Here is a 24,749-nt window from a genome sequence, read left to right as displayed (position 1 = left end):
TTTAAAGATGTGTTCTTGCTTTCCTACTTTATGTAGATTATTTTAAGAAAACAGTATTGTTATTCATTTAAAAATACATCATACTATGCTTGTATTAACAAGATTAAAATAATTCATGAAGAATATTACCACTCTGGAAATTATTCACTACATCAGACTGCTATGAAACTGCAGTCCGAGGGCACACGAAATTTTTCGAAGCTCCTTCTTTATCTATAGGTTAATGTAAGTTAATAAACTTTATATATATATATTACAAATATGCTATACTTACATAGAGATTATGTGTATGAGACACCTTTACCTGCCTACAGCCTTGGATGATTTTCTGAGAAACATACAGGGAGATGTGGTGTCAGATCAAGTGGGAATTCAAGGTTAGGGGAGGACTTTAGCAGTCACTGTAAACGTGGACGTCAGTACTTGAAAGCCACAGTGATCCTGTCTGGTCAGCAGCACAGCCCTTGAAATCTATCCCTCTGTGGCTGTGAACCCAAGGTCTGGGGTAATTCGGTAAAGCTTTATGGATGCCTAAGGGACTGGGGAAATATGAAACTCTCCTTCCCTTCCCCCAACCTCCATATGCCAGATAATTGATTTTTTTTTTCCTTCTTGCATTTGGAACAACTGTCCAGCAAGAGATCGGAAAATCCATTTCTTACAAAATAGCCATTAAGCCAAGAAAGCAGGTCACCGGTCAATACTTAGTAAAAAAACAAAAACAAAAACAACAAAACTCCAGAAAAGAAAGCAGCACAGTCCATGCTCTTCTTCTTCTTCTTCTTTTTTTTTTAGTTTTATTGATTTATTTTAGAGAAAGAGTGGAGTGGGGGGCAGACAGAGAATCAGAGACTCTCAAGCAGAACCCCTGCTCCCAGGGGAGCCAGACACTGATCTCACGACCAGGAGATCATGAAAGGAGCCAAAGTGAAGAGTCCCCTGGCCAACCAACTGGCCACCCAGAGGCCCCCGAGGGCTCTTTAAGATTCCAACCCTGGGGCACCTGGGTGGCTCAGGTCATGATGTCAGGGTCCTGGGATCGAGCCCCGCATCGGGCTCTCTGCTCAGCCCCCCGCCCCCCCCCCCCCCCCCCCGCCTGCCTCTCTGCCTACCTGGGATCTCTGTCATGTAAATAAATAAACTCTTAAAAAAAAAAAAAAAAAAAAGACTTCAACCCTGACCACTTTGTTTGGAAGAAGGAAGGTACGTAACAGGCGCTGACTGTCTTTTTTTTTTTTCCCCCAGTTTTCAGAGAATAAACACAAAACACTCAAGACAGACCCCGTAGAACTGAGGCCTTCCTCTGCGACTCCGGACACCGGACAGAATGTCCCAACGCGGCGGCCTCGGGGCTGTTGCAAGGTGAAGAACGCGACCACGTGGGGAGGACCGCGGCCGGAGGTGACCCGCGGACACCGCCGTCGGCTGCGGGAGGACGAGCCGCAGCTGACTCCGCAGCTCCGGCAGGGGCACCCCAGCGGGGCCCGCTGTCACCGCCCCGAGGACGACATTTCGGACGGTGCGGGTGTCGCGTGCGCGGCCTGCGGACCTGGGCGGCGCTCCCCAGCGCCGCAGTCCCAAAGTGGCGCGGCGGCTGAGGGACGCGCACGGTCCCCCGGGCACACGGCCCCCCCCACGCTGCCGCGCGCTCACCCGCGACCCCCAGGCTCCGGAGGGCTGTGAGCGGGGGCCGCCCAGGAGCCGCTGCCCACACGCACGACGGCGACAGGGGCGCAATCCGGACAAGCGACCCGCAGCCCCGGGCCCGCGGCGGGAGCGCGCGACAACGGTGCTTTCGGGCTGAGCGTTCTCGGCGTCGGCACACGGAGCGGGCGCACGAGTGACGCGGAGTCCGCCAAATCAGCCGGGCCACGCGGGACTTCGGTGCGGGAACGGGGGAGCCCGCAGCCCATGCTCCCGCGGGCGACCCCGGACCTGGACTCCCGTCTCGCGGCCCCCGCGCCTGCGCACCGTGGACTCCTCGCTGCGCATGCGCGCGGCCCCGCTTCCGCCACGCCCGCCATGGCGGCGGAGGCAGCCGGCCTTGGCCCCGCCCCCCGGGACGCCGCGCCGGTCACCTGACGCTGCTGCGGGCTGAAGAGACACAAGGGAAGTCGCTGTCGCCACAGTTGAGTCTTCTCTCGCCGCCGCCGCCTGCAGTCTGCAGCCCCCGGGACCCTCCGCCCCACTGCCTCCGCCTCGCCGCCCGCGCCATGCCGTCGGAGAAGACCTTCAAGCAGCGCCGCACCTTCGGTGGGTACCGCCGCGGGGTGGGGCGCGCGGGCCGAAGGGGGGGCTGAGGCGGCAGCCGGGGCGGCCGGGGTCGGCGACGGCCGGGGTGGGGGCCGGCGGCGGGCTGAGCGGGGGACGGGGCTGGACGTGGGGCTGAGCGGGCAGGGACCCGGGAGGGGCGGAGGTCGGGGACCCAAGGAGGGAGGGGATGGCGGCGGCCGTGCCGGGGGCAGAGGCAGGACTGAGCAGGGACGAGGGCCGGTGGCCGACGGCGTGGTGCGGCCGGCGGGGAGCGTCGGGGTTGGCGGAGTGCTGAGGGGGCCGGGGCCGGGGCCGGGGCCGGAGGAGGCCCGAGGGGCGAGGGGGCCGGAGGCTGGGCGGAGCCGGACCCTGGGAGCCCCCTCCCTCCGGCGGCCGCGTCCCGGGGCGAGGGCGGCCGTCCCTCCGCTCCGGGCCGGGGCCGGGGGCCGATGTCGGACCGGGCCAGCTCCCCTCCGGCCGAGTCGCGGGCGAATCCGGGGAGCCCGCCTCCCCTCCCCGCCTCCCCGGGCCGATCTCGGGCGAGGGCGGCTGTCGGGGCCGGGGGGCCGGGCCTGCGCGGTGGGGCCTACGGAGTCCCCCCAAACACAGCGGCCGTGTCGCTTGCGAACCCAGGAAGCTCTCCCCCCACACCCCGGGCGGGGTCTTGGGTGCGGGCGGCGGTCCGTCCGCTGCGGGTCGGGGCCGGGGGCCTGAGCGCGGTGGACGCTGGTAGCCACCCCGCCTCACCCCGACCGTGTCCGGGCCGACCGCGGCGGTCCGTCCAGGTGGTGGCGGTCAGGGCCAGCGCGCGGCCCCCTCCCCGGCCGGTCACCGCCGAGGTCCCTCCAGGACGCGCCGCAGCCGAGCTGCTGAATCACCTTTTTGGCCCCCTGCGGCCGTGGCCCGGTTGTTCGCTGGGCTCTCGCGTCGGCCCTGCAGCCCTGGGGCTCGCTGGCCCTCGGGAGGCGCAGACCCTCGTGGCAAGAGTGCCCGTGGGGGCGGCCGCCGCAGGCCTTGCTGCGCCGGGTCCTGTGGAGGGAGGACACTGGTGTGCAGCTCAGTGGCCGTGGTCGCACGTGGCGGCCGACAGGCGAGCGCTCCTTGCTTGAGAAGAGGCGTGTGCGCTGGTGGCCCGGAGCGGAGCGGCGCCCCCAGCCCTGCTGGGTAGGCCGGGTGTGGCGCGGCAGGAGAGCCGGTGGTGCCTTTCTGGCCTGCCGGGCGCCCGCTTCAGCCGGCCGGTAGGTCCGCCCTCCGCGGCTGGGGCTCGAGACCCACTGGAGCCTCCCAGCCGCGGGTGAGACTCAAAGCCCCGTTATCACGTATTTCCAGGTGCCCGCGGTCCCCAGCAGCAGGGGAGTCCTGGGCCCACAGCCTGCCGGCCCCACCCGCGGCGTGCGGTCCGCGTTCACGCAGCCCAGGGGCCCCGGTGCCCGTTTTGTTCCCTCGCCTGAGGTCTGCGGAAGCCGGGCGTCCGCAGCGTGGACGTGGGTGTAGACCTGTGGCGGGCAGCTACTGAGGGCTCGGTCCGCAGAGCGCCCGGCTGCGCCTCAGCCCCTCAGGGTGTGTCGTTGGGCAACTCGGGGCGTGCGTTGCTGTGGATCTGCCGTGGCGACCTCTGTGAACTCAGTGTCGTTTGGGTCCGTGCAGCCCTGAGAGCCGCCTCGGAAGCACGCCTCCTCTTGGGTCTGGCGTCGTCCCCACTGACTCTTAGATGTTAAGGCTCACTGAGGGGCGCCTGTGTGGCCCAGTGGACGGAGCATGTGACTTGACCTTGGGTTGTGAGTTCTGGCCCCAGGTTGGGCATGGAACTTACTTAAAAAAAAAAGTAGAAGTTAACTGGGGACGTTGGTGTGGGAAAGATGGTTATTTTCTCATGACTGAAATATAGTTACTTTCCTTTAGCTTAGAGTATTTTTAGGTTTTTCTAGAAAAATATCTGAAGAGTCGGTGGTAAGAGTAAGAAAAGTGAGACTAACGTATTCTAACTCACCTGGAGCCCGTGGCCCTGAGGGTAAACCAGGAGTGCCCCCATTTCTTCCCATTAGTTCATCGTGCGTACTGTACTGTTCGTGGGCTTGCCCCTTAGTACACCTTTGCTCCTCCTCCCCCACTTTTTTTTTAAAGATTGTTTTTGTTTATTTGATGGTGAGAGAACACAAGCAGGGGGAGCAGTGGAGGGAGAGGGAGCCCCATGTGCGTCTCGGTCTCCGACCCTGAGATCATGACCTGAGCGGAAGGCAGAACCTTAAGCAACTGAGCCACTGGGGCGCCCCCCTCCCCCCTTTGAAAAAGATCTCTTTGATAGTCATTTTGCAGAGGATCAAATATCATTTAATGGGTACTGCCTTTCCGTGCTCCCATGCTGACCATTTTCACTGATTTGCAGCCCAATATACGAGGGAAATCAATTCTTCCGAGAGAAGCTCTTCAGCAGAACCTAAGAGCGCCCACGTAGCTGGGGCAGCTCTTTATCTCTGCCAGGTTTACCCAGACTCGAATATACCTCTGCTGACTCTACTAGGATTGAGAGGGTGGAAGTGGGCCTTGGGGCTCGCCCAAAACAGCCCCTTTTTGTAGAACTGGGTGGGGCCCAGAGAGGTGAAGATCACCGTCCATCTAGCGGCAGATGTCTGGACCTGCACGTCCTCTCCTGCCGGGCACTCTCCCAGCCTGGCTGTCATTTCCAGGGCACGAGATGGCCAACACGAAGTCCGGAGGCGTAGCGTGTGTCTGCAGGTGTGTGGAGAATTTCGTGAACTCCCAGAGTTGTGCTCGAGCAAATAATTCTGGATTTGGTCTGCTCACGTGGAGTAATACGCTTCAGCTTCTGGATCGCCCCAGTTCCCTTAATGACACTTCTCTGCTGTGGTTTAGTGGTGGGCAGGTTTAAGCTTCTCCATTACTATCAAAACAAAAAAGTCAGCATGTCTTGGGGGAAGTTTATATGTTGGTCTAAAATAAGTAGTTCAGGGGCGCCTGGGTGGCTCATTGGGTTAAGCCGCTGCCTTCGGCTCAGGTCATGATCTCAGGGTCCTGGGATCGAGCCCCGCATCGGGCTCTCTGCTCAGCGGGGAGTCTGCTTCCTCCTCTCTCTCTGCCTGCCTCTCTGCCTACTTGTGATCTCTCTATCCAATAAATAAATAAAATCTTAAAAAAAAATAAAATAAGTAGCTCAGACTACTCCGATAGGTGGACAGTAGAGCGAGGGTTATGGCAGAACAGGCAGCGGACCGCGGCTTGTTCCTCCCTGTGTGTCTGTGATTTACACACAGGCGGGCGGCATCTGTTGTGCTTCCGTTCACTCTGTGAAATAAAAGTTTACTTGGAATGCCCTGGGGGGTCTCGACGCAGCTTTGCAAATGATCTGTTGGTAAAAATAAGACACCTTGGACTGCTTTCCTCCCGTAGGTTTGTAAGTCTTGCAAGGGTCTAAGAGACAGGACAAAAGGAGTCTAGGAAGTGTATCTTGATACACGTTTGGACGAGTGTTTATTTCCATTGTACAACTTTAATTTGTTTATTAACCATTTTGTGTGTGCAGGGCTGAGCCCCTGGCAAGTACAGAGACAATTAGAAGCAGGTCCCGGCTGCCAGGGGCGCACTGTTGGAGAAGACAAATAAATTAAAAAAAAAAAAAAAAAAAAAAAAAACACTTGAGTAAAAGATTTGCTCCTGTGAGCCTTTGATTTGTGTTGTTAGTAATGTTTTCGCTACATATACTGTTAGTCTCCGGAAGTAGGTGTCTACTCGGAAGAGTGCGGCACAAGTGCACACCTTACTCGCTCAGTTACACCGGCCTTACCCCGGGGTTTTCACGCAGCTGGCCAGGGTACTCAGGACAGTCCTGTTGTCGTACCATGACGTCAGCGTCACTTGATTTCATCTCAAGGAAGTAACTTGTTCCATACCTTGGGTTTTCCCCCCTTTAATGAAAATAAGGATTTTGTCTTTTTGGGGCCATATTTCAGGGATAAATCAGGATAAACTTTTGGTAACAGTATAGAAATTATAGTATCTGATTTGAAGCCTCACATCTAAAGCCTGTTTTGCTTATTTCCTTTTCCACTTGCCAAAACAAACCTGTGTCCTTGTATTAAAAAGAAACTCCCCCTTCTGTCTGAATGCTGCCGCTTACCTTTTAGATTTATTAGGATAAGCTTTTTTTTTTAATTTGAGAGAGAGAGAGAGGGAATCTTAAGCAGATTCTGCGCTGAGTGCAGACACTGACAGGGGGCTCAGTCTCATGATGCTGAAATTGTGACTGGGATGGAAATCAAGAGTCAGATGCCTAACCGACTGAGCCACCCAGGCGCCCCAGTTAGGAGAAGCTTTTATTTCTTTATTTTTCTTTTCTTTTCTTTTCTTTTCTTTTTTTTTTTAATTTGACAGAGATCACAAGTAGGCAGAGAGGCAGGCAGAGAGAGACAGGAGGAGGCAGGCTCCCCGCTGAGCAGAGAGCCCAATGCGGGACTCGATCCCAGGACCCTGAGATCATGACCTGAGCCGAAGGCAGAGGCTTTAACCACTGAGCCACCCAGGCGCCCTATTTCTTTATTTTTAAAGATTTTATTTACACAAGTAGGCAGACGGGCAGGCAGAGAGAGAGGGGGAAGCAGGCTCCCTGCGGAGCAGAGAGCCCAATGCAGGGCTCGATCCCAGGACCCCGAGATCATGACCTGAGCCAAAGGCAGAAGCTTAACCCACTGAGCCCCCCAGGTACCCCTAGGAGAAGCTTTTAAGTGTGAAGCAGAGTCCAGGGTATATTAAGGAATTATCATTCATGTGCTAGTGAATTAACTGTGATTTCCTCTCATCTCTGAAATAAACGTCCTTGACAGAAGGGAGGGTTTTGTTGTGAAGAGGGTTGATAGCTAAGTCTAGGTGGCATAGCACCTTTTCCTGGAGGGTGGGACAATCATAGGGACCAGTCTCAAAGCTGAGAGGAGCCCTGAAGGGGAATCAGTGATACCCTCACAAATAGAAAAGGATTTGAAGGATTTTGCCATGGAAAAAATCCTCCTCCTGTGTTTCTCTGCTCTCCGGATTCTCCTAATCAGCTGCTTCACTTTGGACCCTGGACGTGGGGATTTTCAGAGTCATGCAATCAACTGGCTGTTCCACAATTGAAAAAAAAAAAAAAAAAAAAAAATTTTTTTTTTTTTTTTTTTTTAATTTTATTTTTTGAGTAATCTCTGCACACCCAGTGTGGGGCTTGAACTCGCAGCCCTGAGATGGAGTCAATGACTCCTACAGTTTAACTCCATTCTGATTCCGTCTGCCTGGTGATAGCCTCCGATGCGGCGGGTTGAGTTCTGCCGCAGTGCCGCCCTCCCCAGCCCCCACGGCAAACACTGAGTGCCGGTGCTTCTGACCAGCAGGCTGTCAGTCAGAGGTTCCGTGACCCCCTCGTGTTAATTACAGTGCTGTCCTGGCTCACAGGACAAGTGTTTATTTGCTAGGTTATTCGCTTGTTACGAAGAATACTAAAGCACACTAGCGCACACCAACCAACGGCCTGTTCACAGGTGCGCAGGGTCGGCTCCAGAGAGTCCTGCACACAGGAGCTTCTGTCCCTGGGCAGTTTGGTATGTGCCACTGTCCCAGCACCTGGAAGCCCTGAGTCCCATCCTTCTGATGGCGATTTCATTCCATGGGCTTGACTGGTTAAAGCACTGGCTATCAGGGATTAGTTCGTCCTCCAAGCCCCTTTCCCCTCCCTGGTGTTTGGGGTGGGTCTAAACCTTTCAAACCCCAAGTCACTGTTCTTTTTCCATGGCAACCAGTCCCCCATCCTTAGGAGCTTTCCAAAAGTTACTGGATTAACATAAACTCAGACATGGTTGGTTAGGGTTTGCCATGAACAAAAAGAGATGGCCCTTATCAGTACCACTCTTGGTATTTAGAAAATTCCAAGGGTTTTGGGAGCTCTGCCAGGACCAAGTACATATTTTTTTGTTAGTGATCTCTCTAGTATGCATTGTGAACCACTAGGCTAAGCTTTCTATTAACAATAACTAAATTTATCTCTCTTCTCACGTACCGAATAGGCCTGAGTTTGCAGTCTTCTTCTACAGCAGATTTGTTGGTGATTTTATCTTAGAGGCTGATTTAGAAATGCTGGGTGGGAAAATGGAAATAGAAGCTATATGCTTGTATTTGAACATGGGAATTATTTCAGTCATTTTTATGAAGAATGATACTAAGTGGTATTTTTTTAGATCCAAGAAAATAGGCGATGGTGGAATATATTTATATAGATCATATCTTTTTTTCTGAAGCCACCAGGACTTCTCAGGAAGTCCATGACATTGATCATTCATATAAGTGATTATACTAAGGGGGAGGAGTACAGAGGTAATCTCTCAAAAAAAGTATTCAGCAGTAGACTTTGTGTTTAAAACTTTTTGGATGGGGGGGCACCTGGGTGGCTCAGTGGGTTAATAAGCCTCTGCCTTCAGCTCAGGTCATGATCTCAGGTTCCTGGGATCGAGCCCCACATCGGGCTCTCTGCTCGGCAGAGAGCCTGCTTCCTTTCTCTTTCCGTGCCTGCCCCTCTGCCTACTTGTGATCTCTGTCACATAAATAAATAAAATCTTAAAAAAAAAAACAAAACTTTTTGGAGGGGGCGGGCATTGAGCAAAAGTCTTTTTTTTTTTTTAAAGGTTTTATTTATCAGAGAGAGAGATCACAAGCAGGGGGAGCAGGAGGGTCCCTGCTAAGCAAGGAGCCTACTGTGGGACTCAATCCCAGGGTCCTGGGATCGTGACCTGAGTGGAAGGCAGGCACTTAAATGACTGAGCCACTCAGGCATCCCTGAGCAAAACTATTTAAAAGTCCAATAGGGCATTGTTCCCCACCCCCATCTCTTTTGGGCAGTCTCTTTTCCAGTAAGCCCGGTATCATTGGAAAGCGGGAAATCACAAGGGAAAACCGCGTTGAAGAGCGTATGTTTCATCTGAGATTCCTATACCAACGTAAACTTCGGAAGGTTCACAAAAATTGACAGGCTGCTGGAGTCACGAGAGGAAAGATTGGCAGCGCCACACGCTGTTAATCTGTTCATTTGCCGTTTACATTTGGCTGCAAGCCTGGGGTCCCAACCCTTGGAACCAGTTCTGTACTCTTGGCCTTGTGTCCTACCGCCCGCGGGGGCCGCGTGGTCGCGCGTGGGTTTCGCGGAAACGGCGCCTTGTGCCAGGCACGAAGTGCCAGTGTGCGGTTCTGGGGAAGTTGTCCTTACTGCTCAGCCACAGCTACGGAGAGCTGAATTTAGATATAGAAACCACCAGTAAAAATGCAGGAAAGAAGCTACACGGTGGCCCTTAATAATGCCTGTGTCTCTTCCTTTTCGTTGCAGAACAAAGAGTAGAAGATGTCCGACTTATCCGAGAGCAGCATCCTACCAAAATCCCAGTAGGTAGTCTCCAGCACCTGTGTTTCCGTCGTTGGTAATGTTCGCAGAGGACAGCACTGCTGAAGTCCTCCAGGACCGTGCCGTGGTGTGTGACCGTGGGACAGGTCTCTGCAGAGCTCCTCAGACAAGGAACGCCCAGTGTCCATTTCGTGACCTAGAACGGAGATGTCTGAACATGCCGTTCCTTCATCTGGTCACGTTCTGTGTCCTCCTGAGTCCGGGCCTTCATGTTACACACAAGTCAGACGTATCCATCTGGGGGGAAAGGGGTGGAGGGGCTGGCACTGCTCGTGTTTTTTCAGTGGGAGGAAGTGTCCGCTCTGCTAAAGGAGGGGGACTGTGGTGGGAAAACCAGCGGTCAGGACTGGAGTGGGACTGACCTTTCCAGGCTCTGTTTGGGTGCCCCACAGAGGCCTGTTGTGCTTGGCTGCTTTGCAGAGACAGAGGAGAAACACTGCTCTTCTTGTCCTGTGTGCGTGGCTCAGGCGCTTCCTGCTGTGCCCAGGCAGCAGTGCCTCTATCCCCAACCCCTGCTGACGGGCGCTAAAACGGTATCTGCTGAGGTGCCAGGTCTGGGAGCAGTGGGTAAGAGGAGCTTCCGGTTTCAGGTGGAGGCTGAGTTCAGGCCTTTTAGGTTCAAGGGTGCTGAGGGATGCTGAGCTCGTTACTAAAACTCTGAAACGGGCTGCCACGTCCTAATCTGTAAGGTGGGAAGAGATTCCCACCCCACACAATATTGGAAAGATCAGCCTACTTCTGCGTCCACGGTTGTTACCTCCTCGAAATGCCGCAGCCCACTCAGAAAGACACTCGGCTGTTAGAAATTCTGTAGAAACTTTCCCGTTTGGCTTTCTGACGTGTCCTCTCACATGGAACTGAGGAAAGAGAGAAGGTCCAGGGCTTAGGGCTGTAAGGTGCACAGAAAGGAGAAGATGGGTCTGCCCAGCATTTTCCCAGCTGTAGAACTCTGCAGTAAAACACAGTCTCTGTTTTCCTTGGACAGCTTAGAAATTTCAGTCTTTCCTTATATTTGGGGTCAACATAGGGCCTGGGGGTTTTCCTCATTAAGGTTTCCTTCACTTTTTGGTGCCGTTGGGAAAGCCCGGCAGTCTGCCAGGATTTGTTCTGTGTCTGCAGTCTCCTTTGAAACGTGATTATCTGCGAACATTAGCGGCCCTCCTTTCTGCTGGCACTTCAGGGGTTTTGCAGAAATCACAGGCTTGTACTTCCCATGGGTGCTTCTGGCCCCTGAACAGCTTGAGAGGCACTCCTTACTGGGACTAGCATGGCCGGATGGAGAAGGCAGGGCAGCTCGCTGGCTCTCCAGACCCCGGTCTCCACTCCCTGAGGATGGCTTTGTCTTCTGCGATCCTGTCCGTAGCACTTGACAAGGCACTTTTCAGGTCTAGCCAGATGCCTTACTCGGGACTTAACGTGACTTCTCTCCCAAATTAAAGTTCAGGAAAAAGAAAAAATAAGAACCGAAAAGTCAACCAGTCATCATACCGGGGATTGTTTTCATGGAGCTCCGCGGCACTGGAGAGTCAGGGACACCTGAGAGGAGGGAGGTGCCCAAGGCCATGTTGTCCTTTGTCTCAGGGCTGCTGCTCTGTCTTCTTTTAATGAATATGGTCTAAGGTCAGGAGATTCTCTTCTCATTCTACTTCTGCTCTTCCTGGGCCAGTAATGTAAGATTTCTGTATTGCCTCTGAGCTCTGATGCTGGTCACACCCAGGCAAAAGTAGTCTGTGTAGTGAATCTCCCTTGCGGCTCCCATGTTCTGAACACACCCCATGGATAACAGCCCTTGGTCTTACCAAGGAAGGGAACAGCCGTTTGATTTGGCCGTACAGAACCTTCTGTGGGCCCCATAAAGTGGAACAATGTGCAGACGAGTATCTTCCCCTTTCCTAGAGAGACAGGATGCGAAGATTTCCCCTCCTCCTCTCAGCTTGTCATTGTTGCGGTGAGGTGGAGAGTTGCTTCACCTGGAGAAGAGTGTCTCTGGCACTCTGTAACATGAGGAGGCACGGGCAGTCAACACCCCGGGGCCAGCGTTGCTAGTGGCTGAGAAGTAGAAGTTGTTTGTCCTCTGTGGAGAGGAAGTCCCGCAAGAGAGCGCACGGATTTGTTTCCGTTCCTGATGCAGAAGTATTTTCGTTCCCTGCACCGTGCAAGATTCTTGACTCGCAAAACTCATCAAAGAAATACTAGGAGTATTTTGTCAAAATGAAAGGATCTTCAAGCCTTTCTGCACAAAGTTTGTCTCCAGAACCAGCTGATCATTGTCTCTACTTACCAGATATTTACTCAGGACTTTTCCACATCAGGCGGAGAAACCGTCTCGTGGGAAAGAAACGGGTGGACTGCGGAATCGCGGTCGCTCGTGCTTCGGAGGAGACAGCGGCTCCGCAGTTGACATAGATCCAAGCTGGCTCCTGCCATCTGCTTGTACTTCTCGGACCAGTTAGTGTTTTCACGGCTCCGAATAACCGGGACCACCGAGCGGCTCCTTTCAGCCCGTGCTCCCGTCCCTGGAGGCTCACTTCCCTGTGAGGGTTGGGGGTAAACGATCGCTCTTCGCAGGAGATCTGTGGGGAACTGACATGTGCTGTTTCTGTCTCAAACCCCACGCGGTATGTGCCAGCTCCGACACAGAAGTATCTCCGCTCTTCATTGTTAATGGTTATTTTAAAATCTCCCCTCTGGCCGCTTTTCTAGGTGATCATCGAACGGTACAAGGGTGAGAAGCAGCTTCCTGTCCTGGACAAAACCAAATTCCTTGTACCTGACCATGTCAACATGAGTGAGCTCATCAAGATCATTAGGTATTTAATCACTGTTTTTCCTGTTTCTTTGGGTGACTGCTTGTTATGTATCAGACTTACAGATATAGCTTCAGTTCTGATGAACATCTCTGCAAGCCTAATAAAACCTAAAGACGTTTCCTTCCTTTCTGAGTTCTTCTCTTACCTGCTGGATCTCCTGTCCCTGATTTTTTTCCATCATAACATCTAGTGTAGATGCTTTTTTTTTTTTTTTTTTTTAAAGATTGTTATTTGTTTGACAGAGAGCACAAGTAGGCAGAGCCATGGCAAAGAGAGAGAGGCAGGTCCCCCGCTGAGCAGAGAGCCTGATGCGGGGCTCTGTCCCAGGACCCTGGGATCATGGTCTGAGCTGAAGGCAGAGGCGTAACCACCTGAGCCTCCCAGGCGCCCCCTAGATAAGTTTTTTACGACAAAATTAGTAAAAGACAATGCAGACTTGGTAGAATCGTAATGAATGGTTTGTAAATTATAGTTTGAACTCTTTCTCTCATTGGACACTCGCGGCTGTTCAGAGAGCATACTAAGGTAAAGCTGGCCCGGGGGACACGGTAAGGATAGTGTCCGTGTTACCGCTACTACCAGTCACAACGTGATGCTAGAAATGTCCTGTGCTTGTGAGAAGTTGTAGCTACGACAGTCGGTCTGTGGGCATAGGCATTATTTTGCCAGAAGCAGCATTTCCAGAAGCTTTGTACTTTGGTATCAAAGGGAGTGCATGATGTTTTTACATTTCCCTTTTGCAAACTGATGCGCTGATGTCTCTTCACGTTGTCTTCTTACAACAGGAGGCGCTTACAGCTCAACGCTAACCAGGCCTTCTTCCTGTTAGTGAACGGACACAGCATGGTGAGTGTGTCCACACCGATTTCTGAAGTGTATGAAAGTGAGAAGGACGAAGACGGATTCCTGTATATGGTCTACGCCTCTCAGGAGACATTCGGAGTGAAATCGTCTGTGTAAGACTAGAAAAATGCATCTGTTCTTGAATTTTTTTAAACCCTTACCAAGAGAAAAAAAAAAGGGATATTAGCAACTGAGGGTTGATCAGATCATCCAGTCACAGATCATCCAAACAGTAGTGTTCCTGCCTAGGAGTTTTAGGAAGTTGTTTTGTACCGCAAGCAGGAAAACGGCTCGGTGAGCACATCCAGCTTTGGAAAACTCCATTATTTAACCTAGGCTGTTTTGTTCTCAAATTTAGAAGTTTAAAAATAAAACACTTTGCATTCTTAGTTGCCAATAAAACAGACCTTCACCTTATTTGAATGCTCTTCTCCTATTAGGAGCCTTCAGAGACACATTCCTCACTAGGGTCCCAGACCCAGCGGACGCTCTGTGGAGGGTTTCTGTTGGACGGGGGAAACGCCTGAGAGGATCTGTGAGCCTGAGTCGCCAAGCCTCCCCCGCCCCCGCCCGCCCAGTTTGCCAGAGTCGTGGGCAAAAGGCAGGGAAAGCGGGGCAGGGCAACTCTGAACCTGCTCCGGGTTCCCGCTCCTAGTGTGCGCGCGCCCAGGCTCGTGCTCTCGCGGCGCCGGCAGACCCGTTTGCCCTTCCCGACGGTAACACAAAAGCACCACTGCTCGGTACGAACCTTGAATCATTTAAAATTTTGGTCTAGTTTCTCAAGCGCCCAGAGAAGGAAGGCGCGGCGTTTCTCCGGCGCGCGCGGGGCCTCCCCGGGGTCCGCGCGCCGCCTGCGTCCGCAAGGGGAGCAGCGTTCTGTCACTTCCGCTCTTAGGACCGTGCCGGACCCGCGGGACAGGCCGAAGCGCTCCCGTCCCGGGCACGCCCTCTGCCATTTGGCCTGAGGCTAGATGATCCGTGCCCGCGTCCGGTGCGTGAGTCCTACTAACCAGTTAGCTGTGAGAGTATTTCCGTTGTCCTTGTGGGTCGCCCGCCGTCAGAGGCCCTCCCCGCCGGCGCATGTCCGACGAAAACAGCAGCAAAAGGAGGCCTAGCGCTCCCCACAGACGGTGAGTGTCAGCCGGTGAACCTCTCCCGAGGTCGGCCGGAATAACCAGCGCTCGCTGCGGCCCGTTTCTGTGGGAGGAGCACAGGGAGCCCGCGGACCGCTTCGACCGGACCGCGGCAGGCCACGCCTCGGCTTGCGTCCTGCGGCCGTCGGTGGACGTCACTTCTCAGGAGGTGGGGGAAGCCCCAGTCCTGCCTGCGCGCGCTCGGCCCGACCTTCCCGCGCACGCGTCTGCCGCAGGGCCCCTTGGAACACGTGCGCTGCCACAGTACGTCAAGTGCGCCTCGGCCTGTGGCGTTTAGATCGTACGCCTCGTTGCAGCGCGCGTTCCTGTAACCGCTGTGTGACCCGTAAGATTCCCAGAAGTAACCTGCGTTTCAAAAACACAAGTACCTTGCGGGGAGGGTGACTTCTGCCCCCCTCAGTGGGGGTCACTAGGCTCTCTGAACCAAGTACATTTTTGATGAACTAAGGTGAATAAAGGCAAAACTAAAAACTCCTCAAGCTCAGCGTAACGGATCAGTGTCGGGTGCGTGCGACGCCGTGTACCGTCTGCGCTACCCCACGCCAGGCGGTGGGGCGGGCGGGGGGCAGGGGCACTCACCTCTGAAGGTCTGCTTTGTCCCAGGCACCTTCCTCACCTTGGTCAAGGTTCGGACACTGGTCTTGTCCTTGCATAAGTAAATTCTCCTGAGAACTAAAAGACGTGGCACAAAGTGAGCGGGCGGATGCGGGACCTGGGCGTTTCGTGGGAATAAGCGACTGGAAAACCTGCCGCGCCGTGGCGGGGTAAGATACAGACAGACGTCGGCCGAGTGGAAAACCTCCACGCGTTCCCAGCTTAAGCGGGCACTTCAGCTGTCCGTGGAAGAATGCGGGCCAAGAGGAGGAGATGTTCTGCTTCCCCGAGTCTGCTGCTCTGGTGTGCGTGGCCCCCATCTTCAGAGGCCTGGCCTGACCAAACAGCAAGTCACCGGGGCTGCAGGAACATTTCCCTCTGAGTAGCCACAGGCCCGACAAGAGGCGCTGGGGACCTCCTGGGGGGGGAAGGCATCAGGTTTCTCCGTCTGGTGTCTGGCAGGGCTCATGAGAACACCAGGGTCCCGCGCCAGCTTCCGCTCATTGGACCACCACCATCCCAAATCTCGGAGGACGGAGCTTCAAGTGCGGGACACGTCCGTACCGCGCCGACCGTGTGTCTGGAAACGTGCCAGAGAAACTTCCCATCGATTCGTGCCAATCTTGACTTCCTGCGGAACCTCGAGCTAGAACATCCCAGATCAAGAGTTAATGTTTCTGGTCATAGCAAGGATATCTTTTAAAACCAGGGAAACTTGACAGAATGGATTTAAAACCATCTCTCTCTCTTGCCAAGTGGAGAAGGCAGAAAGGGCTGACTCCCTAGTTTGCAGATCAGGAACTGGCGATTTATTTGAAAGGAGGTGTGCTTCATATTCTAGGAGATAAAGACCTAATAAAATGAAACAGCTTTTTTTAATTTTTATTTTCAGTACATTAAATTTACTCATAAAAACATTCTAAAAATGTACAATTTTTCCTTTTTAACAAAGTATAATAAAACATAAAAACTTCAAAAACAATACTTAACATTTACAATTCAAAATCAAATTAGCAGAATATTAAATATTTACAAAACTATATCTTTTAAAAATATTTATAAAGTTACATGCAATTTTGTAGAATTGACATAAAAGAATGGCTCAAAAATGGGAGAATTTTCCTTCATTCCTAAAAAGAAAATCTGTCCAAGATTAGCTGTGAAGATTCTCGAGTACACGAGGTCTCTGGTTTCAGTACCAAAGCCTTCATCTTTGTGCATGTAAGAACTTAATGCATGTGAGAGGCTTGTAAAATCCCCGGGACCGACTGACGAGCCACACTGAGCTCCCCTCCCACAAGAACAGTGTAGTCAAGTTGACCTTTGGCCTCAACCAGCAAGTATGTGGTTTTGCGAGTGTTGACTGAATCCGTTCAAGAACCTCAGGATTTTGCAAACTGAGCCTCTTCAGGACCCACGGCTTTAAACGTCCCCTGACTCATTCTTTGGGAGTCATCTGCACGTTGAAAAGGACACCCGCCCGCTCGGGTTCCACAGGCCCATCCATCCTCTGGGAAGGACATGGTTTCCCTTACCATCCTTAAGACTCACAGGTACGCCATCGCTAACCAGTACGTAAAACCAGCAAGGCATCAAAGAACCCACCACAGAAGCAGGAAGAGTACGAAATGACGGAGTGAGGAGGGCACAGCCCGATTCCACTGGGCCAGCGCTCTCCAGCAACACTGGAGCGAGCCCAGAGCAAGCTTCGGTCCGATCCAGATGGATCAGATTGGCCGGTGCCCCCTCGGGGACGCGCCGCAGCAGCTGTGTGACGTTGGGCGGGGTTGCCACCAGGCCTCTGTGCCCTGGCACAGTGCAGTGCAAACTAGCTTCAGTGACTTCTAAATAGTGAATTAAAACACTGAACCTACTGGCTACTATATTCACAAGCCGACTCCTGTCATCTGGATTACAGATGATGCTGGTTGTTGGTGGTGGTTTTTCATACCCAATCACACATACCTGCTTCGAAAAAAATAATTTTGTCGTCGTCGTAAGTGCTAGCTCCCATTTCCTCAGTGCTCTTCAGCAATGACAGCTTTCAACATTTAAACACGTTTCCAATTTTCAATATTACCATGAAATAAAAATTAGAAAAGAAGGTAGAAAACTGAGTGTTTGCTTAAAAAAAAAAAAGATTCAATAGTTCTTTTATCCCAACATTGTATTCCACTTCAATCTGTACATTCCACTTCCCCCATTCTTGGAGACAAAAAAACGGGGATAGAAACTTTGATATATGACAGACGACACAGAGCAAAGTGGCTGTGCCACACCTACCGGTTGCTACAGCCTTTGCAAACTGAGCCCATGATTTCAGGGAAATGACTACGTAGTTGAAAGGGTCAGTCAGATCTGTGTTTCTAAAAAGATGAGGACATCTGAGGAAATGCAAAATTGCTCTTCAGGCTTACGGACTTTGGTTGCTTTTGGAGAGAAAGGTTTATCGGAGATGACGCTGCCAGCAAACATTCCCAAGTCCAAGCGTTCACCTGGGAAGAGTCTCATGGGTGTGCAGCTGGATGCTTTGTGTCCCGTGTCTCTCACGTTCACGTTTCTCAATTCTCACCTTGGAATGGCCTCACTGGAGACATCACACCGCACATGCACTTTCAAAGACAAGTGGGAATTTTGCTAAGACCTTTGATGACTGAACACAGCCGCACAATGTCTGGACTTATTTTCCTCCATTTGAATGTCCTACTTCGAATCGAAGCTCGTATTTTAATTTTTTGTTGTATGGAACACACTAACTGCTAATATTTATCAAAATAGTCATAAGGGTAACAACAGACACTTTCATTCCCCGATACTGACCACTAAAACAGAAACCCTAAATATGATATTTTTTCTTTTGTTATGAGACAGTTTTCAACAATTTCACTGTGTTGAAATAGGATTTATTTAAAATATTTCTTTGTTTAAAAAACCAAAAAATTTAAAAGTTTGGCTTTCAGCACATGTCCAGGCCACCATAACGGCCTTCAGAAATATTAAAATCGTAAACATCAGTGGACACTCCCAAGTCTTCCTTTAACATCATATGACAAGTTCCAGGCTCCTACTCTTTAAGGCAAAGTTGTGTCAGTTCTCATTATTTTGACATTTTGTAGTGTTTATAATTAAGAGATCAATGTAACATTCCCCAAGAAAGCTGTTGTAAGCATCACCATCACTTCAAAAACTGTATGTAATACCGTGTACCAGGAAGAGAGAGAAGCATACAGAGGTCTGTCAATTCTGCATTGCATAGAAATGAAACTCTACTAAAATAAAGCTCTAAAAAAAAATTCTACGAAAAGCCTTTAAAAAAAGAAAAGGTAACAACTCTGCTCAAGTTTCCCTCCAGCCAGGAAACTGATCATAAAATTTGAAGCCTCACATCACAGAGCCTCAAATTCTAGGGTATTCTTTTGATTTACACCAATTCGGCATGAGGCTGATTGTCCCATTTTAAGAAAGGTCTGAATATTACATTTTTCTGTTTTTAAATAAATATTCAACTGCAAAATCCCTGGGCAAGGCCTTACCAATCAATATTTTAATACTGAAGGCTTTAGTGTTTAAAGCAATAATATTTGAGCAGAAAATTCCCTTTTAGCTTTAAAGGTTTAAGTCCCTAAATTTCGGACCAAGAAGCTTTCATGGTCATGGGGTGAAACAGAGCTGTATGGTGAGGCCTGATCTCCCACTTCGGATAAAACTAGACTTCTGCAGATCTTGGAGCTCTGTCCTGTTGGTGTGGGCTCTCTCAGAGTCTTACCACTTTTCTATTGTAGTTTTCAGGTAATTTTTAGAGAACTAACCACTAATACACAGCCTAATACAAAAGAAGTTGACAGGAGAAGATTTCAAATCTTTTGCTCGTAATTATAGGACTGTATCACTGCTGAAATGTTTGTCTCGAGTGTGAATCCGTTGGCAGTAAGCCTTGGGGTCCTTGGGAGATCCGTGGAGAGGAAAGAACTTGCCAACTTTGCTAAGGGTGCGTAGCAACCCTCAGAGCCAGCTCACGAAGGCCGAGCGGTCACCGTGTCTCTGCGAGAGCTTCGTCGCGGCGGACGGCGACAGGACTTCAAGCTATGCAGGGCCGGGAAGGAAGGGATTCTCAAGGCTTTGACAACTAGGGACTCTCTGGGACTTGGACCCTTAGACGTTAAGTTGTTGCGAGTAACTATTTCTACTTAATAACGCAGTTTAAATTTATTTGCAGGAAAAAAAATTAAAACCTTGAAACTGCTACGAGTGTCTTAAGGAGGGAAGGAAATGCTAAAATCTCTGTTGTGTACCAAGTCACGTAGCCTGCTGGTGCCAACTCCTTAAAAACGGATTCTCTGAGTGTCTTGCACTGACTGGTCTCGGGGAGTCTGTCTCCCAGAACGGCAGAGAGTGACATCAGTTTACATTCTTCGGTAGTGCAATCCTTAAAAAGCCCAGAGAGATTAGTGTCCAACCACTTGAGGAACAAAACAAAACAAAAAACAAAAAACAAAACAAAACAAAGGCGACATTTTCCCTCACGCAGGGGTATCAAGAGTCCGACTGCTGGAACTCCGCGCGGAGCGCTCCGACCTGCAGGTCTCGGTTCCGATCTTGCGTAGCTGCCCGGGAATTACGTGTGAGCCTGGAAGGACCGACGGCGGCAATGCTCCTCGGGACACGGAGGTCTCTGCATCGCAGCCACGGCGGAGACCCCGACCAGGCGAGTCCTGACGTCAAGCTCCGATCTAGGATTTTGGCAATAAAACTGAGTTTGATGCACTCCTACGCTAGGTTTTCTATCCAGTCTAGTAAAGTAAAGCACCTTTGGATTAAAAATATTAAGCTCAACAGCAACTAGACTTCTCAGTTTTGTATTTAAGTTTCCTTATATCTCCATGGCTTAACAGTGTTCTGCTGCCAGAGAAAGTATCAGTCCGTGGCGTCCAGACTTTCTGCCGGGGGGGCGTACTTCAGCCTAAAAGTGCCTAGAGAGAGGGGAGAGAGACAGGGTTTGAGTCACTGTGCGACTCCTGCCAACGGCTGAGCTGCCCAAAGCTCCTGCTAGCGTCTCCGTCAAGAGGCAGGCCCGGCAAGTCTGGACCACCTGTCGGACCCACGCCCAGCTCCTCACTCCTGCCCCCAAAACTAAGCCGTACAGGGGGATCAGCCTCAGGGGTGACATGGCCGGTCCCTGGGATGCTTCTCTTTTGCTTCCAGAGCTCGGCCGGGCAGGGGGCCGGGGAGGCCTGACCCTCACCAGGGGCCTGGGCTGACTGCTCCGGGAGCCGGCCACGCGGTAAGCACACCAACACTCGCCCCACCTGCCACCAGAGCTGGCTCGCCTCGAACGTGCTCTGGCTGACCACGATGCACAGGCGGGGTGCGGGATCCCAGGCCTGGGGCAACCATCCAACGTCTCCAGAGCCCAGGGGACTACCCCAGGCCGCGCCGTGAGTACCACGGAGCTGGGAGAGACGCCTCCTGCCTGGTTTCATCTCCCTTCCCCAGCCAACAGCGAGAACACACCCGTGTCCCCACATCACACACACACCGGACCTGGACTAGAGACAAAAGAGAGCGAGTGCAAGTAAAAATGGTGGAGGGCGGATGGCGTGTGTGGCCGCAGGGAACACCATGCAGCCTCCTCACCCCGCCGGCCGGGTCCCCTGGGCAACAGCAGCAGGACAGCCTGTGGCAGCACCCGCACCCCCGCACCAGGCCCGCGGGGCGCCCCATCAACCCCACGGGCTGCCCAGCTCGCAGGGCCAGCGTGCCCTCCCCCGGCCGGCCGGTCCCCTCGGAGAGAGGAGGAGGCTGCAGCGATGGGCAGCTGGAGACCACATGACCCTTCCGGAGGCCTTCACGGCCAGCCCAGCGACAAGGACACGCTTTTCCCAGGAGCGTCCGTGCTCTAGAGGCAACCCGTGGACCTCGGTGCCCGCACACGGGGGTGCTTTGGGCCCCAGCGCAGCCCGCTCGGCGGCCGCCCCCCTACCTTGCCGGTTGAAGTCCATGGATGGCTGCTTGCAGTCCTGGGCGCGGTGCCCAGTGGCCCCGCAGTTGTAACACGACAGGTTGCCGCTCTTCTTGTGGCCAGAGCCGCCGCCGCCGCCCAGCCCCGGCGCCTGGTACACGCCCGCCGCACCCGCCATGAAGCCGGGCATGGGCGGCACAGCGAAGGCAGACTGGCCGGCCAGCACGGGCTCGGGGGCCACGCCGCCACCGTAGGGCGAGTGCACCACGGGGAAGGCGCCGCCGCCGTACTGCTGGGCGCCCACGTAGCCGCTGCCGCACACGGGGCTGAAGGGCAGGAAGGGGAAGGGGAACACGGACGGCCCCGAGAACGGGTGCTGGAAATAGTTGGCGTAGCTGACGGTCAGGCCGCCCGAGCCGCAGCTGCCGCTACAGCCACACGACGTGCACACGACACAGCCGGGCGGCGGGCCGGGCGTGGGCTGCTGGGGCGCCGACTGTGGCTGGTGGTGGTGGTGGTGGTGGTGGTTCTGGCTGGAGGCGGGCAGGTTCCCGGGGGAGCCCCCGCCGCCCCCACCGGCCCCCCCGCCGCCGCCGCCCCCACCGCCGCTGCTGTAGAAACTGCTTTCGGGGGCCGAGGAGAGTGCGGGGCTGGAGCTGGGGGCTGGGCAGCTGGGCACGGTGGCCATGCTGGCGAAGGACGCGGAGGGGTGGCTGCTGGAAGAGGCAGTGTTGCTGCTCGCACAGAAGCTGGCCTGCAGGGGCCCCAGGGGCACACTGCCCATCGCGGAGAAGGCAGCTTTGGTGCTGGCGGCGCACACGGCAGCCCGCGGCTTTATTATTGCAGGGGGCACGCTTATTTGCACGTTATTCGAACAGGCAGTTTGCCCAGAAATGGCAGAATCCGCGGGGACAGATGAAGACACCAGAAGTTTGATGGGGGGCCGGGCCGCATGGAAGACCGTGCCCGACGTGCCCGCGGCAGCAGTGCTGGCCTCCCCCGCCAGGGCCGGCTGCGGGGCCGACTTCATCACCCTGTCCAGCGCGGACGTGTGCACGACTTTGGCACGGGGACCGAAGGAGACCGTGGGTGACACGGAGCTGCTCTCGGCGAGGGCAGACAGGACCTGCAGGGGCTGCTGGGGGGTGGGTGTGGGTGCCGCATCGATCATGGCGTGGCCGAAGTTCTTGTCCACTTTGATGCCGCCTCTTGGTCCCGAGAGTTTACTCCTTTCTTCGAGAGACAGCAGAGAGTGCACAGAGGGCGGGAGGAGCTTCATGTCCGCAGCCCCCCTTTCCGACTTGTGCACGGAATTCAGCATCCGGATGGGCGCCAGGTGCGAGGCCGCAGCCATCATCTGCGCGGGGAGGGGGTGGTGGCCCGACGGACTGGAGCCGGCCTCGTTCTGTACGGGGAGAACCTGGGCCGTGGGTCTCGTGGAACCCGACGCGAAATGGTTCAGCAGCATGACGGGCTTCTCCTTCTCCGAGCCCTCCCCGTGCACATCCACACCTGCGGGCGGAAACGGAGCGGTCAACGAGGCGCCCGGGCCTGGGCAGGGGCAGCACAGCGCTCCCGGGCCTGCCGGGCGTCCTTACGTCTGTCGCTCTCCTCGGCGCTGTCCGAGCTCTCGTCCCGGGCCTGCAGCCCCATCGGGCTGGGTGACGAGCTGGAGCACTCGGAGGAGCTGCCCTCCCGCGCCGTCTGCTGGGGCGGCGGCTCCACGTCCACCCGCAATGCTGCGGAAAAGGGGCACCGGCGTGGGTCGTGCCGGCCACGGCTCCCGCACCCGCCCCCCCACCGCCCGCCTCTGAGCACACCGTCCTGCGGAGCCCTGCGCCGGCCCCAGGGAGGCGGCGGTGACGGGACCCGGAGATGCAGGGGCGACAAGCAGCCCGAGGCCCCACACCCGCCTCCTCACAGGTGTGGGCACAGCCAGGCTCCGGCCAGGGGCTGCAATGCCGCCCGGCTCACAGGCCGCAGAGGAAGAGACAAGGGTCCCCGGCCACCACGGGGCAATAGAAGTCATCTCCAACACCGAGACACCCCATTTTAGGAGGCCAAGGGACAGAAGAGCTGTTTAGTCAAATAACCACTGAAAAGACACTGCGTGTTTCTCTCCCTGGCGTCCTGTTGCTTAATGCTTGCCGGGCGTGCAGAGCACCCTGCGCCCCGACCGTGCGGGCGAAGGCAGGGAGCGGAGGCGGCCCCGTGGTTCCCAGCGCCCGTGACAGGGAGGCTGCGCACACGCAGCCGGGGAGCTTCGACACAGACCTGCGAGGCAGGGACTTACACGGGGCCCGGCCGCCTGCGCCCTCCCAGGGAGGAAGCGAGTCTTCATCTGCTCGGGGTTGCTCCTCCTCTCTCCCTCCTGCGCTGCAGCTTCTGAATCTAATTCTTAAGCTTCTACGACTTCAGCTGAATCACTGGTCTCCAGCTTCTAACCCAAACATCCCTTCTATTCGCTAACGGTGGAAATGATAAAAGCTAAAATGATGCACAGAAACTATAAATGCTCAAAAGACGCAGGTGGCGAAAGGGTGCGCGTGTGCTGCGCTCTGACAACTCCCCTCAGAAGGAAGCGCCCCACCCAGCTCAAGGCCGCCCCGCCCTCACCCACCTGCAGCGTGGGGGCCTCGCACGCCCTGCACGGGCCCGACGTGGCTGGTGGGGGGGACACGGGCCACGCCGCTGCTGGTGACTGGGGGCGGGGCCGTGGGGTTCAGGCACCGTTTCTCCGACTTCTCCCTGTGCCACGAGAGAGCGCGCGAACAGGTGAGCGTCTGGGTCTCTGGCCACAAAACCGTTTCCTGTGGCCCCGGCTCTGCTGCAGAGCCCAGGGGCCATAGCAGGGTGACCGCCCCCAACTGTCCTCATAGGCGGGACGCGATGTACTCTGACTTGGTGGGTGCAAAGGGCCTTTCCCAGCAGACCCAAACCACACCCGTGTGACTGTGACAGTGTGAATGAAGCTTTGATCTCCAACCCATGCCGTCCGATCAAGGGCATCTGGCGGGAAGTGCTCGTGAGCCCCGGCTCAGTACAGAGGGGCTTTTGGAACGACCCTCGGGCTCAACGCAGGCCCATGAGGCGACCCATCTCAGAACCTCCTGAGACTCCAGACGGCCCCTGGGAGACTTACGACCAGCACGGGTACCAAAAACGGGGGAGATGCCACACTGTCTCCCCTCCCCTCTTTCCGTAAAGCCCCACCCCCGTGGCGGACGACCTCTCCCATCCTGTCCCCTGGGTTCCGCCTCCGGTGAAGTCTTTTGCCTCCCAGGCCACCCGAAGGTCACCCCGACTTGGGGCCCCCATCCGATTAGGAGCCCACTGGGAGACCACACAGCCGGCGGGGAAGAAGGGGCATCTGTGGCGTCACACGCACTTCTCTAGCTCCAGCTGCGTCTTGAGCTTCTTCTTCGCGCCCATTGTGAGGGACTCAAATTTATTTAGATCTTCCTCCGTGAGGCTCAGAAACTTCCAGAGAAGAAACACATTACAAAGTTATTGAGACTCAATTAGGACTTGAAAACAAAGAACTTGAAATATTATTAATAAATACACCCTCCCAGCAGCGTATGCAAACAGACCAACTCTAACTGGGTAAGGAAAGCCTTGGGGGTCAGGCGTCTGGGGGCTCAGTCGTGAAGCGTCTGCTTCGGCTCAGGTCATGAGGCAGGGATCGAGCCCTGCTTTGGGCT

The 24,749-nt window shown here is 54.4% G+C and overlaps 2 protein-coding genes across 4 annotated transcripts in view; one reads left to right on the top strand and one right to left on the bottom strand.

Annotated features, from left to right (window-relative positions):
- Positions 1-1,978: 1,978 nt before the first annotated feature.
- MAP1LC3B (microtubule associated protein 1 light chain 3 beta) lies at positions 1,979-18,409 on the top strand. 2 transcript variants are annotated; one of them, XR_007124072.1, is made up of 5 exons: positions 1,979-2,253; positions 9,611-9,666; positions 12,389-12,495; positions 13,281-15,674; positions 15,733-18,409. XR_007124072.1 is itself a non-coding variant. In XM_047712287.1 (4 exons), the coding sequence occupies exons 1-4, from the start codon at positions 2,214-2,216 to the stop codon at positions 13,453-13,455; spliced, it is 378 nt and encodes a 125-aa protein (XP_047568243.1). In that variant the 5' UTR covers positions 1,979-2,213; the 3' UTR covers positions 13,456-18,409. The 2 variants fall into 2 exon arrangements, 1 of the variants encoding a protein (XP_047568243.1); XM_047712287.1 differs by having other exon boundaries at positions 13,281-18,409.
- Positions 16,457-24,749, bottom strand: part of ZCCHC14 (zinc finger CCHC-type containing 14) — a 55,845-nt gene continuing 47,552 nt past the window's right edge. For both annotated transcript variants that reach the window (XM_047712277.1, XM_047712278.1), the window contains 5 exons: positions 24,434-24,525; positions 23,666-23,793; positions 22,644-22,784; positions 21,067-22,557; positions 16,457-20,056 (listed from right to left, as the gene is read on the bottom strand). In XM_047712277.1, the coding sequence (XP_047568233.1) occupies positions 20,001-20,056; positions 21,067-22,557; positions 22,644-22,784; positions 23,666-23,793; positions 24,434-24,525 (1,908 nt within the window). In that variant the 3' untranslated portion in view covers positions 16,457-20,000. The remainder of the gene's footprint in view (positions 20,057-21,066; positions 22,558-22,643; positions 22,785-23,665; positions 23,794-24,433; positions 24,526-24,749) is intronic.

Source organism: Lutra lutra, chromosome 17, assembly GCF_902655055.1.
Source record: "Lutra lutra chromosome 17, mLutLut1.2, whole genome shotgun sequence".
In the NCBI taxonomy this organism is placed as follows: Eukaryota; Metazoa; Chordata; class Mammalia; order Carnivora; family Mustelidae; genus Lutra; species Lutra lutra.
Note: the sequence above shows the minus strand (reverse complement) of the source record. Positions and strands in the feature narration are given on the sequence as shown.